Source organism: Hemitrygon akajei, chromosome 6, assembly GCF_048418815.1.
Source record: "Hemitrygon akajei chromosome 6, sHemAka1.3, whole genome shotgun sequence".
NCBI classification, from domain to species: Eukaryota; Metazoa; Chordata; class Chondrichthyes; order Myliobatiformes; family Dasyatidae; genus Hemitrygon; species Hemitrygon akajei.
Window position 1 is genome coordinate 67,398,356 of NC_133129.1, and position 18,232 is coordinate 67,416,587.

An 18,232-nucleotide genomic window follows, 5' to 3' on the forward strand; every position below is an offset into this window, starting at 1 on the left:
TTTCTTACGTTCTTATGTAACAAAATAAATCATTATTGTACTTGGAAAATAAGTCGTCTTAAAGGAGCTGCAATATTTAATTTTTTTTAATTTATAGAGATACGGCACAAAGTAGGCCTTCCAGCCCTTCAAACCCCGCCACACAGCAACCCCCAGTTTAACCCTAGCCTAACCACAGGACAATTTTTACAATGGCCAATTAACCTACCAACTGGACCGTCCTTGGAACTGTGGGAGGAAACTGGAGCACCTGGAGGAAACCTACACAGTTACAGGGAGAACTAACAAACTCCTTGTAGGCAGTGGCGGGAATTGAACCCAGGTTGCTGGCACTGTACAACTTCGTGCTAACCACTACGCTACCGATCCGCCCCTTTCCATGGACTCCTGTTTTATCCTATTTATTATATTTCATCTCCTCAGCTAACTTCCACCCATAGACTAAATTTTTACAAATTACTACCCACAAGGTTACGTTTCAAGTACTCTGTTTAATTGAGATACTGCATGGATGGGCCTTTATGGCCATTTGAACTGTGCTGCCCCAGCAATCTCCTGATTTGATCCTAGCCTAATCATGGGGCAATTTAAAAGACCAATTAACCTACGAACTGGTATGTCTTTGGACTGTGGGAGGAAACCCGCATGGCCACGGGGAGAACGTAGAAACTCCTTTACAGGCAGTATTGGGAACTGAATCTGGATCGCCTGTACTGTAAAGCATTGTGTTAACCACTACGCTACTGTGCCCCCTTGTCGAACTTTTTATTTTACACATACAACTTTAAATTTTATCTGGGAATTTATCTGTGGCATCTAGATTTGATGGTTGTTACTAAAATGCACCATCTGTAAGAATATATCTGCTATATAATAACATTTCCTTCAGGTGGCCGCACCTCTAGAAAACCCAATTTTAAAATGCAGTAGCCATCTTTTTCTTTGAGCTCCTGACAAAGGACAAATTGCAAATAATGTTGTCTGGTATTTTGCTGGTTGTAGGAACGTTTCTGTTGACGTCTGCTGTTTTTTTTTGGATTGATGAATAAATCATAGTATAAATCATTAAGTCTTGAAACATGGGAAATGACAAATACTAGTTCATTGGGTGTTCTTTGACAGAAATAGGATAGCCTTGCTGAATTTAATGGTCTAACTTACACTTTGGCCCACTGATGGTTAAGTTCCCACTATGGTAATATCATTTTCCAATACCTGGCTTGCAGATTCCACACATTGGTGATTCAAGTCCTCTTCAAGATACTTGTATGTTGGCAGAGCCTTTGTCTCTATCACCCCCTTAGGCAGTAATTTCTAGATTCCAACACTCAAGTGTGAAAAGACTCTGCCTCTCATTCCCTCTTACCCCTTACCTTGAATCTATGCCCTCCCACTTTACACATCTCTGCTATCTACTCTACTGATGCCCCCATAAATGTAATATCCGTACATCAGGAGCACAGAACCCCCCTCCCCCCCAAACTGTCCCATCTCCCCTAAAAACTTAAACACATCATTCTAGGTAAGGTTCCAGAGAAACTTCTCTATATCTGTCCAGTCAATAGCACATCGTTCCTATAGTATGGCAGCCAGAACTCTGGGACTGTACTCACAGGAATTCAGAAGGATGAGGGAGGATCTCATTGAAACCTATCAGATGTTGAAAGGCCTTTACAGAGTGGATATGGAGAAGATGTTTCCTGTGGTTGGGGGAGTCGAGGACCAGAGGACACAGCCTCAGAATAGAGTAGGAGTTCCCAACCTTTTTTATGCCATTAACTGTTGGGCCTGTGATCCCAGGTTGGAAACCCCTGGAATAGAGGGACCTCCATTTAGAATGGAGATGAGGAGTAATTTCCTTAGCTAGAGACTGGTAAATATGGAATTTGTTGCCACAGATGACTGTGGAGGCCAAGTCATCAAGTGTAGTTAAAGCAGAGGTTGATAGATTCTTGAATAGTCAGAGCATGAAGAGCATGTAGAGAAGGCAGCTGAGAGAGTAATGGATCAGACATGCTGCAATGGCAGAGTAGACTCGATGGGCCAAATGGCCAAATCCTGCTCCTATATCTTGTGCACTACTCCAGCTATGACCTTATTAATATTTTATAAAAACTGTACCATAACCTCTCTGTTATATTCTGTACTCCAGCAAGTATCTTGTATGCTTCCTTTAATCACCTTATCCAATGGGAAACTTCATTCCAAAATTCCTTTTCCCCTCAATATTCCCTAGAATACCATTTACAGTTGTATATTCAAAATTTAGTACTGCCAAATGCATCACCGTATATTTATCATGATTAAATTACATTTATTACTGTTCTGGTATCAATGTCATCCTTTGGTCTAGTAGACAACCCTCCACTCTTAACAATATCAGTGACAGTTTAATATCTCCTACGTTCACATCAAGTTATTAATGTACAGTATAAAATGAATAGCAAGATTCCTGTGGTACACCATGTCACAGGTTTCCAATCACAAAACCTCTGCTTCTTATAATCAAGCTTATTTTTGATCTAATTTGTCACCATGCTATGGATCCCATGAATGACTCTAACCTTTGGACTAATTAGACCTTACTGGGCACCTTCTGGGCAGTGTTTTTACAAGGCTGGTAACCCCAGCCATTATCAATACTCTTTAAAGGTGTCTGCCTGGCATCAGTGGTTGCAAAGCCAGAACTTGTGATATGCTAAGCAGGAGGTACGTCTTGTCCAAGGGTGATCCACAGGTTAGTGGAGGGAAGGAGTGTCTAACACTGTCTTTGGTAGAGATGTAACTCCACTCCGCCAAGCATAGACCTTACTAAGGTCCATCACTGACTTCAAAGACTCTATCTCTTTGGAAAAATTCAGTCAAACTGGTCAGATGGTACCCTTCCCTAATAAAGCCACGCCTTTCCAACTGTATTTCAGAATTTTATTTTCCAGTTACTTCCCTTTCATTAGCATTAGAATCACTGACCTATAATTAGCTGGTTTACTCACATGACTTTTGTGAATACAGCCTCCACATTTGCAGTTCTGCGTGGTCTGGCATTTTACTGATTTAAAAGACTCTTGACCCCAGCAGTTTTCTCCCTTGCTCCCATAGCAACCTGGGAAACATGTCATTCGATACTGGGGATTTTAACCACCTTTCAGTCCAAGGCATCCTCCTTTTCAATGGTAGTTTTGTAGAATTTCACAAACCCTCTACATGAATTCCCCAACTTTTTTCCGTGAGTACAGGTGAAAAATAATCATTGGAGACTTTACATACACCCTCAGGCTCTATGAATAGATTGCTCCTTTGGCCCCCAATGAGGCCTACTCTTTTGCTGACCACCCTCATGTCCCTAATGTACCTGAAAATACTTATAAAGTATTTTCTTTGACCTTTGTCAGTGATATTTTATACTTCTATTCTTATGTTTCTAAGTATCACCCTACACTTCTAGTCCTCCTGTTAAGCCTTGTTTGTTTGGAATACACTGCTTCAAGGGATGAGGCTTTTGTCTTGGAGAAGGTTGAGGGGGGATTTGATCGAGGTATTTAAAATGTTGAGGGGGATAGATAGAGTTGACGTGAATAGGCTGTTTCCATTGAGAGTAGGGGAGATTCAAACGAGAGGACATGATTTGAGAGTTAGGGGGCAAAAGTTTAAGGGAAACACGAGGGGGTATTTCTTTACTCAGAGAGTGATAGCTGTGTGGAATGAGCTTCCTGTAGAAGTAGTAGACGCCAGTTCAGTTGTGTCATTTAAGGTAAAATTGGATAGGTATATGGACAGGAAAGGAGTGGAGGGTTATGGGCTGAGTGCGGGTAGGTGGGACTAGGTGAGATTAAGAGTTCGGCACAGACTAGGAGGGCCGGAATGGCCTGTTTCCGTGCTGTGATTGTTCTATGGTTATATAATTATCATAGTGCACTGCACATACATATATTTTCATAAATTTACAACATGATAATTTGTCATTTGTGCATCTTAATTCTTCAGTGAAGCAGCATAGAAAATTCAATATACCTCTAAATGACTCGTACAAATATAGTTGCTAAAATTTAAAAAGTTGCCCTTCGTATTTGAGTCAAGCACTTTCTCTTGAGTCTACAGCATAGAAATACGTCAAACTGGGCTATAATTCCAGAGACATGAGAACAGCAGATGGTGAAATCTGGAGGAACTCAGAGTCAGGTAAAATCGATGGAGGGAGATAGAGATGCAACCCTTTCACCGGGCTCGTATACAAACCTGGCCTGTTAGCTAACTCTGCTAACAGCCATGTGACTCAGTAGTAAGGCCACCTTTCATAAGCATTATCTATGGTTGGTATGATTTGGGTTCCACCAAACAGGTTACTTGCCTCAACCATAGGTACTTGGAGCTTAGAAAAACAGAGGGCTATGGGTAAGCCTAGGTAGTTCTAAGGTAAGGACATGTTCGGCACAGCTTTGTGGGCTGAAGGGTGCATTGTGCTGTAGGTTTTCTATGTTTCTAACCCCCCATGGCTATAAGCTGCACATGCTCACCACTTCTAAGTTTTAAAAAAAAGTTGAAACCTGGAATACATTTATTAGTAGCTTTCATTTATTTGTGCAACCAGAATGAAAATACTTCATCTACTAGTCAATAACAAAGTGTATGATTGCCACATCAAGATTTTATCCAAATGACTGCATGATATCTTGGTTTCTGTACACCAATGTTCTGATATATTTATCAGTGCATTATTCTAGCAAGAAATTCAGGCTTATAACTGGAAAGTAAGTATTTACATTGCTTTGTAGTCAAGATTTGAATCTTCAGATCATTTCAAAAATTGACTCCTGATGGCCAAGTGCTGAATGAAAATTCTAACCGTGCTCTTGATTGGTTTTGCAGCTAAATTGCAGGAACAGCTCCTTCCCCTCTGCCATACAACTCCTAAATAGACACTGAACCCATGGACACTACCTCACTTTTTAAAATATTGAAATATTATTTCTGTTTTTGAACTATTTTAAATCTATTCAAAATACATAAACATACTTGCTGTGATTGAACGATTTTTTTTTTCCTTTCTATATTATCATGTACCGCTGCTGCTGCTTAGTTAACAAATTCCATGACCCATGCTGGTGATAATACACATGATTCTGATTCTAAATTGGAAAGTGTATCAAACTTCTGTTATGGGGTGACAACTTTATGTTTAATGAAGAATCATCTAATAAGGAAATTGATGTTTCAGATCTTATTTATAGGTCCTGACTAAATTCAGTACCTTCAAACTTACTGATTGAAAATGGTGCATCCCTCCATTTCCTTACAATAACCCGAGCATCAGTTTTGATGTTTTGGAGAACAAAACTCTCAATTTTAATTACTGGTAGATCTTTAAATATGTTGAAATTTGCAGTGATCCCCCAGTCATGTCCACAGTCCTTGCAGTGCAATTTCTCTCTTTTCTGCATTGAACCAAAGCTCTTCGGGTTTCTGTGAGGTTGAGTTTGATAGCGGTTCGAGAAGGTTTTGTCAATAACCACATGATGTGTATCCTGAAAGAAAAACATTTTTCACGTAATTGTTCATTAATTGCAATAAGCATCCATTCTAGAATGGTATTTAACCCTCAGTCATCATTACATTTCTGGTTATTGAAGACTGCTGTTCATATATACATATATAAAATAAACATTCTCTCAATTCCTTTGTGTGAAATATACTATTGACGTACAGGCTTCCATAGGATGAAGAGAACACTTAAGGAGAAAATACCTGAAACGGATACGGGCTCGTAAATATTCCACTAGCACAAATAAGGCAAACAATATGAAGATTATTCTATAAAATAGCTGTCTGATCATCTACAGAGATTTACTTGTCTGCAGAGCTGGGGATTGCTTGGGTTAATAGTAACTTTGCAATGGCCAATAAAAAGTGAGATTTAAGCGAAGTAGCCATTGTTGGAATTGGCAGGCTTGGACGAGCACAGTGCAGGCTAGAACTTAAGTTTGAGGTATAATAAGTGTTGGCAGGATGGTAGTTCAGGCAGTAGAATGCTCCTCCTGTTAGATGTGGAATTTCAGGGTCATGGTCCCCTTGATGACTACATCTGCTGGAATTACACCCAACTTCAGCTCCTGGCTGACAAGGTTAGCAGCTGGAGTTGGAGCTGGGTGCACTCAGGACAATCTGGGAGGCTGAAAACTTCATACGTGATACTTCTACTGAGGTAGTCACACCTACAATACAGTAGATAGGTGGCCACCAGGAGAGGTAAAGGGAGAAAGCAGTCATTGCAGGGTTCCCCTATGGTCATTCATTCATTCATTCCCCTCAGCAACAAGTCTACCTATTTGGATACTGCATGGGGATAGGGAGAGATGACCTATCAGAACACAACAGCAGCAGCCAGCCCAATGGCACTGTGGCCAGTTCTGAGGCTCAGTAGGGAACGGTAACGTCAGGCAGAGCAATAGTGAAAGGAAACTCGATAGGGGGATGGACAAGAGACTCTGTGGCCATGAAAGAGAAGCCAGAGTGGTGTGTTGCCTCTCAGGTGCTGGGGTCCAGCATGTCTCAGAGGGTCTGCAATTGAGAAATGGTGAGCAGCCAGAGGTTGTGGTGCACATTAGCACCAATAACAGAGTTAGAAAAGGGGAAGGGGTCCTGTGAGATGAGTTTAAAGAGTTAGGGAAGAAGCTGAAGAGCAGAACCTCTAGTAATCTCTGGATTACTCCCAGTTCCACGTGCTCATCAGGGCAGGAGTAGGATGAAAGTACAGAAGAATGAGGGGCTGAGAAACCGGTGCAAGGGGCAGGGATTCAGATTTCTGGATCATTGAGATCTTGGGAAAGTACAATGTGTACAAAAAGAATGGGTTACACCTGAACACAAGGGGGACCAAAAACCTTTCAGGGGTTTGACAGAGCTGTTGGTAAGGGTTTAAACTAAGTGGTCAGGGGGATGGGAACCTGGGTAATAGGGCTGAGGCAGGGCTTTTGATATACAAGTCGATGAAGTGTGTAGCGACACAGTGAGGAAGGACAGGTAGCTGATAGGGCAATTTACAGTCAGTGGGATGAGCTGAACTGTAACATGGGGCAAAATTGAAAGGGTGACGAAAACAGGACCAAAGTTGTTATATTTGAATGTATACAGAATAAGGTAGATGATCTTGTAGCTCAGAGATTGGCAGGTATGATGTTCTGGGCATCACTGATTCACGGCTGAAAGAAGATCACAGTTGGGAACTTATCATCCAAGCATACACCTTGTATCGAAAGGACTGGCAGGTAGGCAGAGGAGATGGGGTGGTGGTAAAAAAAATTACATCAAATCTTTAGAAAGAGATAACATAGGATTGGGAGATTTAGAATCCTTGTGGGTAGAGTTAATAAACTACAAGGGCAAAAAGAAGCCCACATTGGAATTATATACAGGCCCCCAAACAGTAGCCATGATGTGGGACATACACTTCAATGGGAAATAGAAAAGACAATGTCACCATTGTCATGGAAGATTTCAATTATGCAGGTTGATTGGGCAAATCAAGTTGATGCTGAATTCCAAGAGGGAGGATTTGTAGAATGCCTACTAGATGGCTTTCTAGAGCAACTTGTGGTTAACCCTGATAGGAGAAAGGCAATTCTGAATTGGGTGTTGTGTAATGAACCAGATTTGATTAGGAAGCTTAAGGTAAAGGAACCTTAGGAGTCAGTGATCATAATAGAATTGCCCTGCAGTTTGAGAGGGAGAAGGTAAAGCATGATGTATCATTATTACTGTTAAGTAAAGGGAGTTATAGAGGCATGAGAGAGGAGCTGGCCAAAGTTGACTGGAAGGGATGATAGCAGAACAGAAAAAGCTGGAATTTCTGGGGGCAATTTAGAAGGTGAAGGGTAGATATATTCCAAAGATGATGAAGTATTCTAAAGGGAGGGTGAGGTAACCATGGCTGACAAGGGAAGTCAAAGACAGCATAAAAGCAAAAGAGCAAAAATTAGTGGGAAGTTAGGGGATTGGGAAGCTTTTAAAAACCAACAGAAGGAAACTAAATTAAGTATAAGGAGAGAAAAGATGAAATATGAAGGTAAGACAACCAGTAATATCAAAGAGGATACCAAAGGTTTTTTCAGAAATATAGAATAAAAGAGAGGTAAGAGAGAATATTGAACCACCAGAAAATGAAGAGGCAGTAATGGAGGACAAAAATGGCAGATGAACTTATTAAGTATTTTGTATTAGTCTTCACTGTGGAAGACACTAGCAATATGACAGAAATTCAAGTGTGTCAGGGCAGAAGTGAGTGTGGTTGCTATTATTAAGGAGAAGCTGCTTGGGAGCTGAAAGATCCGAAGTCACTTGGACCAGATGGACTACACCCCAGGATTCTGAAATAGGTAGAGTACTTGAAGAGATTGTAGTGGCATTAGTAAATAATCTTTCAAGAATCACTAGATTCTGGAATAGTTCTGGAGGACTGGAAAATTGCAAATGTCATTCCACTCTTTAAGAAGTGAGGGAGGTGCCACACTTGAGGCTACTTAACAAAGTAAGAGCCCATGGCATTACAGGAATGATACTAGCATGGAATGAGGATTGGCTGACTGGCAGGAGGCAAAGTGTTAGAATGAAGGGGGCCTATTCTGGTTGGCAGCCAGTGACTGGTGGTGTTCAGCAGGGGCTGGTCTTGGGACCATTTCTTTTCACATTATATGTCAACGATTTGGATGACAAAATTGATGAGTTTGTGGCCAAGTTTGCAGATGATGCAAATATGGGTTGAGGGCTGACAGGGAGTCTGCAGAAGGACTTGGATAGGCTGGGAGAATGGCAAAGAAGTAGCAGATGGAATACAGTGTAGGGATGTGTGTGATTCATGCTCTTTTGTAGAAGGAATAAAGGCATAGCCTATTTTCTAAGCAGGTAGTAATTTCAAACCTCAAATGTGTGTGCAGGATTCCCTAAAGGTTAACTTGCTGTTTCCTATATTGAGCCAGTCTAGGACCAGAGGAGACAGCCTCACTATCATCTTACTATCGTCTTATCCTCAGAAATTAAATCAATTTGTTGTTTAGGAGGCATGCCAATAAAATTGCAATAGCCTCTAAATTGGCAAGCTTATTAAAAAATCTACAAAAGAGCCAGTGTGGAAAAACGAAAGATAAAAAGCTGAGTAAGTTACTCTTCTGCCCAGAAGAGGGAGATTTGCTCTGAAACTAGCTGTGTTACTGTTTACCAAAGAGTTATTGTTGCTACAGTCGATGTCTGTAGTGGAAAAATGCATCCTTTACCATAAGCAAGCCACTTGGCTCTTAAAGACTATTTCATCATTCAATTGGATTCTTGTCTTTAGGTTAATCTACCCACTTGGGTTCCTTAAACCTCTTCTAACTGCCTCGTCAATTCTGCTGAGAAATAGTTACATGCATCCACAGAGATCAGAGATGTTCCTGATGACCAGATATTGGACCAGATAGATTTTCCACATTGTGATTGACAGGTGCTCACTAGATCCACCAGATTTTCCATATCATTACCAGTCCATCAAATGAGACATGACGTTCATGATGCCAATACTTTGCACGCTTAGAAACATAGAAAACCTACAGCACAATAAAGGCCCTTCGGCCCACAAAGTTGTACCAAAAATGTCCCTACCTTAGAAATTACCAGGCTTACTCATAGCCCTCTATTTTCCTAAGCTCCATGCACCAATCCAAAAATCTGTTACAAGACTCTATCATATCCGCCTCCACCACCGTTGCCGGCAGCCCATTCCACGCACTGACCACTGACCACTCTCTGTGTAAAAAAACTTACCCCTGACATCTCCTCTATACCTACTCCCCAGCACCTTAAACCTGTGTCCTCCTGTGACAGCCATTTCAGCCCTGGGAAAAAGCCTCTGACTATCCACATGATCAATGCCTCTCATCATCTTACACACCTCTATCACGTCACCTCTCATCCTTCATCGTTCCAAGGAGAAAAGGACAAGTTCACTCAACCTGCTTTCATAAGGCATGCTCCCCAATCCAGGCAACATCCTTGTAAATCTCCTCTGCACCCTTTCTATGGCTTCCACATCCTTCCTGTACTGAGGCGACCAGAACTGAGCACAGTACTCCAAGTGGGGTCTGACCAGGGTCCTATATAGCTGCAACATTACCTCTTGGCTCCTAAATTCAATTCCATGATTAATGAAGGCCAATACACCGTATGCCTTCTTAACCACAAAGTCAATCTGCACAGCAGCTTTGAGCGTCCTATGGACTCGGACCCCAAGATCCCTCTGATCCTCCACACTGCCAAGAGTCTTACCATTAATACTATATTCTGCCATCATTTTTGACCTACCAAAATGAACCACCTCACACTTATATGGGTTGAACTCCATCTGCCACTTCTCAGGCCAGTTTTGCATCTTATCAATGTCTCGCTATAATCTCTGACCGCCTTCCAAAATATCCACAACACCTCCAACCTTTGTGTCATCGGCAAATCTACTGCCTATCCCTGCACTTCCTCATCCAGGTCATTTATAAAAATCACAAAGAGTAGGGATCCCAGAACAGATCCCTGAGGCACACCACTGGTCACTGACCTCCATACATAATATGACCCGTCTACAACCACTCTTTGCCTTCTGTGGGCAAGCCAGTTCTGGATCCACAGAGCAATGTCCCCTTGGATCCCATGCCTTCTTACTTTTTCAATAAGCCTTGCATGAGGTACCTTATCAAATGCCTTGCTGAAATCCATATACACTACATCTACTGCTCTTCCTTCATCAATGTGTTTAGTCACATTCTCAAAAAATTCAGTCAGGCTCATAAGGCACGTTCAAGTGCCTTATGCCCTTGCCCTTGTCAACTTGCCCTTGACAAAGCCATGCCGACTCTTCCTAATCATATTATACCTCTCCAAATGTTCATTAATCCTGCCTCTCAGCATCTTCTCCATCAACTTACCAACCACTGGAGTAAGACTCATTGGTCTATAATTTCCTGGGCTATCTCTACTCCCTTTCTTGAATAAAGGAACAACACCTGCAACCCTTCAATCCTCGGGAACCTCTACCTTACGCATTAATGATGCAAAGATTATTGTCAGAGGCTAAGCAATCTCCTCCCTCGCCTCCCACAGTAACCTGGAGTACAACTCATCCGGTTCCAGTGACTATCCAACTTGATGCTTTCCAAAGGCTCCAGCACATCCTTTTTCTTAATATCTACATCTTCAAGCTTATCAGTCTGCTGCAAGTCATCCCTACAATCACCAAGATCCTTTTCCATAGTGAATACTGAAGTATTCATTAAGTACCTCTGCTGTTTCCTCTGGTTCTGTACACACTTTCCCACTGTCACATTTGATAGGTCTTATTTTTTCATGTCCTATCTGATATGTCCATCCCTAACGGAGGAGATGATGGGGCAGCATAATGTTGAGCTACTGCATTCTCTGTGGTGAAGTTACTCCTGTAGTTTGTTATGTGGATGTTCCTGAACCATGACCTAATGATGGTGAAGGAATGTTTAACTATTTCCAAACCAGTGTAGTGAGAGACTGGGTGGCCAACTGTAAATGGTGCCACTCCCTGTCAGCCAAAATGATAGTCTGGAAGGTGAAACTGAACAAATGTTTTAAATGTGGTTGCACTTAACTTAGCATTTTGTAACCCTTATCATTTGAATACATCAATATTAGTTGTAGATTACTAAATGTGGACTTACTTCAATGGTTCTTATGTCATTGGAATTGCATGCATAATTCTTGCACTTCCCACAAAATAGTTTGTAACTTGCAGCTGGCTTCTCGGTACATTCATTGCTCTTTATTTGCCTCATTTTCTTCTCATCCTCTTGGATTCTGCTTATCTTGGAGGAGAGAATTGAACACTTTAGAATTATATCATTGATAAATTCCTAATTCAAACCTTTAAATACTCTAAGTCACTTCTGATTATGCCATTACTCCACAGCAGCACCTCTACTTACTTCTATGTTTGCACAGATTTGGCATATCATCTAAAATTTTGCCAAACTTCTGTAGATGTGTGGTGCAGAGTATACTGATTGGCTGCATCGTGGTTTGATACAGAAACACTAATGCCTTTGAACAAGAATGTCTACGAAAGGTAGTGGATACAGCCAGTCCATCATTGGTAAAGCCTTCCCTACCACTGAGCACATCTACATGGAGGAAAGCACCATTCTTCATCAAGGACCTCCACCATCCAGGTCATACTCTCATCTCACTGCTGCCAATAGAATGAAGGTACAAGAGCCCCAGGACCCACAGCAGCAGGTTCAGGAACAGTTATTACCCCTCAACCAGTAGTGTCTTCAACAAGAAGGGATGACACTCTCAACTTCACTCATCCCATCACTGAACTGTTCCCACAACCTATGGAGTCATGATCTTGCTACTTGGGGTATTCTGTAAGCCTCTACATAGAGAGACAGAGGAATAAATCTGCAGAGGAAACTACAGATTTGCATGAACAATAGAACAGTAAAAGAAGTTCTTGTTCTTAGCCCAGATAGGATGAGGCATTGGTGGATATGGTGATGGTGAACTAGGTGAATCAAGTGAACAGAGTACCAGTTGTATATTTGGGGAGGAATAACCATGTTTGAAGGTTTAGATTAACAATTGGGAAGATGGAAAGAGTGGAGATTCAGTCAGGGTAAAATGGAAGCAAAAATTTTCAGTAGAACAGCAATGAATACGTGGGTGATTTATAATGAAATGTTTCAGGTACAAACTAAAGTACATTCCCAGAGGAAAGAATGGAGAGGACAAAGACCAGAACTCCTTGGACACCTTGGATAATAGAATATGAAGAAACACATGATTGTCCACATTATGTTGTCAATTCTTCAGTGAGATCTGAGCTACATACAATAAGCTGAAAGAAATGGAAGGTAAGACTTGCAAAAGAATGAATATGAGAACAGAATGAAAGTTAGTTCATTAAGGAACCCCAAAAATCACGTGGAGCATGTTGGATCTGACTGTTTGTTCTTAGATTAGACCGTTTAGTTGTTATTTTCTTTGCAGTTCAACAATTAATTATCTGCTTGTATTTAATATGGTTACTCATATGCAAGTACTGTAACTGCTTACTATGCTCTCTACTGTCGTGGTATGTATACGCAATTGTTCAGTGTGTTCCCTAGTGGTTATATCGGCATAATCTTGGAGAGTTCTAGAAGTTTCTCTTGGTGCTGCTTTATTTGAATAAGGGGTATTTCATTGGTTGATTCTTATCTACAAATTTGAATGGAATTTTCTTTATCTATGTAGAATAAAAAGATCTGCACCATGAGACAGTGCCATCTTAGTTCTTTTTGTTTTCTCTCTCTGTACTTAGCAGATCTCTGTCACTGCTAGTTTCAATTTTATTTTGTTTTATTTATGTTTAATAAAGTTATCGTGAAGTAAAAAAGTTTTATGCCTCTTTCTTGACTTTGAAAGAACCTTCAATAAAACCATCAGACTCCAAAAAGGGCAAGGGATGGAATAGGAACTCAAGGGGCAAAGATATGTGACTGGAGGGAAAGCTACTTAATAGGTATTTTGACTGGTTTACTAGGGAAGTGGATACTAACGATACTGAAGCAGGAGCCAGGAATAGAGATAATAGATTGGATGGAAACTGACAGGCAGGTTATACTGGTGAAGCTGGCTTTGCTTGCTCCAGATGGTTTGCATCCTAGGTTGCTAATGGACGTCAAGGTGGAGCTGATGGAATAGTCTGCCATAATCATTCAATTTTCCCAATGCAGAGGCTGCTTGATATTTAAAAGTGGAAAAATGTGATGCCTTCATTCATGAAAGGATGTAAAGACATTCCTTGCCACTGCAGGCCAGTCTAGTTAACATTAGAGGTGCACTAAGTTTAGAAACTAGTAAAGATTAAAATAAATAGAAGACACTTGGGGAGATTTGAGTGAATTAAAGAGAGTTAAGACATAATTGTAAAGGCAGACTGTGTTTAGTGTACTCACTAATGAAGGGAATACAATGAATGTTCTTCATGAATTTTAAGAAAGCTTCTGAAGAAGTTCAAAGTAAGTTTTTTATCAAAGTACCTAGACGTCACCATATACTACCTTGAGATTGATGCTCCTCCGGGAATTCATAGTAGAAGAGTGAAAATGTGCAAGTGAGAGAGACTGGTGGGAAGAAAGTGTCACTTAAGATCTGTTAACAGAAGTAAAGGTCGTGGAACAGTGCCAGGTTGAATTGAAGAAGAAAGGCTTAAGAATTGAAAATAGCTGACATAAAGAGTTGTTGGGCAGACTGACAGCAGGCAATAGTGTTCCCTAAGGATTACTCACAGAGATGGGTGGCACAGTGGTGCAATTCATACAGTTCCTGCCTCGTAGCCCCAAGTTCAGCCCTAACCTCAGGTGCCATGAGGGAATTTGCTTGTACTCCCTATGATTGCAGTTTTTCTTTGAGTGCTCCAGTTTATGCCCACATTCCACATACAGTGTATGTGGGTTGCGAGATGAATTAACTATTGTAAACTTCCCTTCATGTGAATGAGTCATAAAACTCAGGGGAAAATCAATGGGTAAATGAAGAGAATAAAGATTTGTCTAAATGGACGTCTTCCCAGGTGTATGATTCTAAAATTAAATGAATTGTACATTACTCTGAATTTAAAAGGCTCAATATTTGCTGATGCTGTCACAGGATGAGAATGATCCTGATTAATAAGCTACAGAACCTGGGCCTCTGTACCGCCCTCTGCAATTGGATCCTTGAATTCCTAATCGGAAGACCACAATCTGCGTAGATTGGTGACAATATCTCTTCTTTGCTAACAATCAACACTGGTGCACCTCAGGGGTGCGTGCTTAGCCCACTGCTCTACTCTCTCTACACCCATGACTGTGTGGCTAGGTACCGCTCAAATGCCCTCTATAAATTTGCTGATGATACAATCATTGTTGGTAGAATCTCAGATGGAGACTAGAGGGTGAAATTGAGCAAGATATACCAACCAGTGGAGTGGTATTGCAGCAACAACCTTGCACTCAATGTCAGTACGATGAAAGAGCTGATTGTAGACTTCAGGAAGGGTAAGATGAAGGAACACATATCAATCCTCATAGAGAGATCAGAAGTGAAGAGAGTGAGCAGTTTCAAGTTCCTGGGTGTCAAGAACTCTGAGGACCTAACCTGGTCCCAACATATCGATACAACTATAAAGGCGGCAAGACAACGACTATATTTCATTAGGAGCTTTGAGAGATTTGGCATGTCAACAAAAACACTCAAAAACTTCTACAGATGTTCCTTGGAGAGCATTCTGACAGGCTGCATCACTGTCTGGTATGGGGGTGGGGGGAGGGGCTACTGCACAGGACCGAAAGAAGCTGCAGAGGGTTGTAAATTTAGTTGGTTCCATCTTGGGTACTAGCCTACAAAGTACCCAGGACATCTTCAAGGAGTGGTATCTCAGAAAGGCAGGACATCCAGCACCCAGGACATGCCCTTTTCTCACTGTTACCATCAGGTAGGAGGTACAGAAGCTTGAAGGCACACACTCAGCGATTCAGGAACAGCTTCTTCCCCTCTGCCGTCTGAGTCGTAAATGGATATTGAACCCGTGAACACTACTTCACTTTTCTAATATAATTTGTTTTGCATGATATTTAATCTATTCAATATACATGTACTGTAATCTATTTTTTTTCTTCTATATCATGTATTGCATTGGATTGCTGCTGCTAAGTTAACAAATTTCATGCCACATGCCGGTGACAATAAACCTGATTCTGATTCCACTCAAATGCAATGGGTTGCAGGCTAACAAAATGGGTAATGTTTAATTAACTGTGGATACCAGGTCCCCCCAATGACTTTTCCCCTTTATCATTGCAATGCATCCATCTGCATTTTCTAGATCTCGTCTGCTACTGCATCTAATCTAGCTGATCCAACCCAAGTTGTTTTTAGTTGTTCAGCTTCCACGCCTTCCTAGTAATCCTTTAAGTTTAAACATCTTCTCTTACTTTAACTACGTATAAAATTCAATCATATTATGGGTGCTGCTGCTTAGGGGTGCCTCCACAGTGAACTAATCGTGTGTCAGTATACAGCACCAGGTCAACTGTGGCCTGATCACTTGCTCTAAACTGTGCTTTTCTAACAAATTATTCCAAGACTAGTCCAAACTATTCACGTAGGCTACTTTTGCCTTTCTCGTTTATGTCTTCATCACACACAAAATAATGTAAATTGTAAAATCAAAGTTTTCAAAAAAAGCTCTGAATAAGAAAACACGTTTTATAAAACAGAACAGGAAGATGATTTTGCATTCACTGTTCAAGGTGGTAGGTCTCTGGGCTTTAACTGCTAAACACATACACATGCAGTAAAGTAAATCTTGTGGAAAATTTTGTGTGATTCAGTTTATGATAATGTTTATCTAAATTTTTTTTCTGGATCAGCATTAAAGGGAACACTAAATAACCAGGTTAATTATACTTAAACAAAACAGAGGTGGTTAGGCCTCCACCTCATGCAGTGTCCCTCTTTTCTGATGATGTTGGAAGATGTTATCATGCTTCTGCATTTCTGCTGCTCTGTTTCTGGACTGTGGATTTTATCAGACTTATGCTTTTATATTCTGTTTTTTTTTCCCACCTGTTCCTTTTCTGTTTTGCTGTGTGAGTGGAGGGGGTTGGGGTCAATGTTCTTGTTCCGTTTTGTGCAGCGGGGAGAGAGGATTTGGGGGCTGATGATTCTTTTTTTGTTGGGGGAGTGCATTTGATGTTTCTCTCTGAAAGACGTTCATGTTCCTTGTTTTGTGGTTTTCTGGAGAAGATGAATCTCAGAGTTGTATATGGATACATACTGTGATAATAAATGGACCTTCGAAGCTGATCTCTATGTTCAGTAAGGATGGTGACAGAAGAGTCTGCAGGTGCTGTCATCTGGGACACAAACCAAAATGCTGGAGGAACTCAGCGGATCAAATGATTTTACATATCATTCGCACTGTCTGTCATTTGACAGAAAATTTAAGTTATTGCATTTACAAATCCGTGTAATAAAATATCAGTGACTAATAAGACATATTCCAAGAAATTTGTGAGCACTTTGGAGACTCGAGCACTAAGTAGGTATGGGTTTAATGCTTTCCCATATTATTATATTGTGGAATTTTAGAAATAAAATGCATTTATGAGTTTTGCAAATCGCAGTTTGCAAATTGCTGCACGTGCCTCCCAGACTCCTGGAATTGATCAGCTCTAATATTTATTATTACCTTTTTGATAAATATTTTCCTGTCCCATTGTTGTAATTTCTTTATAGCTTCGTACATCATTTCCTCTTGTACAGCATTGATCACTTCTTTTTCTACTTGTTCTTTCTTGCTGGTAATAAGAATGCACTTGCTGTCTTGTGCTCTTCCACGGCCTGTGACAGTATCAACAACTTGTATTTAAATTGTGTCTTTTACAGAATTATCACATAAAATATATCACCAAGTGACGCGAGACAATGAACCTGTAACACATTCACCTGCTGCACCATAATGGGAAATAATTTAGGATCGACTCACTCCACTCAGTACATAGTGATGTCATTTATATTAATCGAGCTTTCTGGTTGCTAATTAATAGATTTATCAATTAGTAACATCCGTACACCATTCTCACAGTAAATGTGTTAAGTTCCATAGGAATAATTGATCAGTGTATCAGCAGTCAGGGACGTTACCTCTTGTTTGGATCATTTTTATAACATTTCCAACATATTCGTACAGCAACACAAGGTTGCACTGTGCAATGTCGATTCCTTCATCAGCAACAGATGTTGCCACAAGGATGTTGCATCCTGCAAATTCATTTCTAAAGGAAGTCAGCACTCCTTTTTGTGAGGGGAGAGTCATTCCTGTAGGAAAAAAATGTTGCTAAAATGACATGTCATCTACAATATTAGGTTAATAGAAGGTAACACTTTTATAACACTGTCTCTAGTAGAAAGCCTTCCTGCCCTCTATTCCATTCACTACAATCCCAACTATCTTCCTATACATCTCCAATTCTGGTCTCCTACTCAGCCCGTGTTTTAATTGCTCCACCCATTGATATCTCTGCCTTCAGCCATCAAAGACACGAGTTCTTGGATTCTGTCCTTAAATAACTCCACCTCTTTAAACAGCTTTGTCTGTTTTTTAATAAACTTTGTTGTAACAATGCCTCCTCTTCAAAAACACTTCGTATGTTGGCTA

General features: G+C 40.7%; 1 protein-coding gene across 1 annotated transcript in view; it reads right to left on the reverse strand.

The window, feature by feature from the left end:
• Positions 1-4,550: 4,550 nt before the first annotated feature.
• Positions 4,551-18,232, reverse strand: part of rigi (RNA sensor RIG-I) — a 64,251-nt gene continuing 50,569 nt past the window's right edge. Inside the window, exons 15-18 of the mRNA XM_073048572.1 lie at positions 17,719-17,892; positions 17,264-17,415; positions 11,706-11,849; positions 4,551-5,522 (exon numbers count right to left, since the gene is read on the reverse strand). Of these exons, the coding sequence (XP_072904673.1) occupies positions 5,223-5,522; positions 11,706-11,849; positions 17,264-17,415; positions 17,719-17,892 (770 nt within the window). The 3' untranslated portion in view covers positions 4,551-5,222. The remainder of the gene's footprint in view (positions 5,523-11,705; positions 11,850-17,263; positions 17,416-17,718; positions 17,893-18,232) is intronic.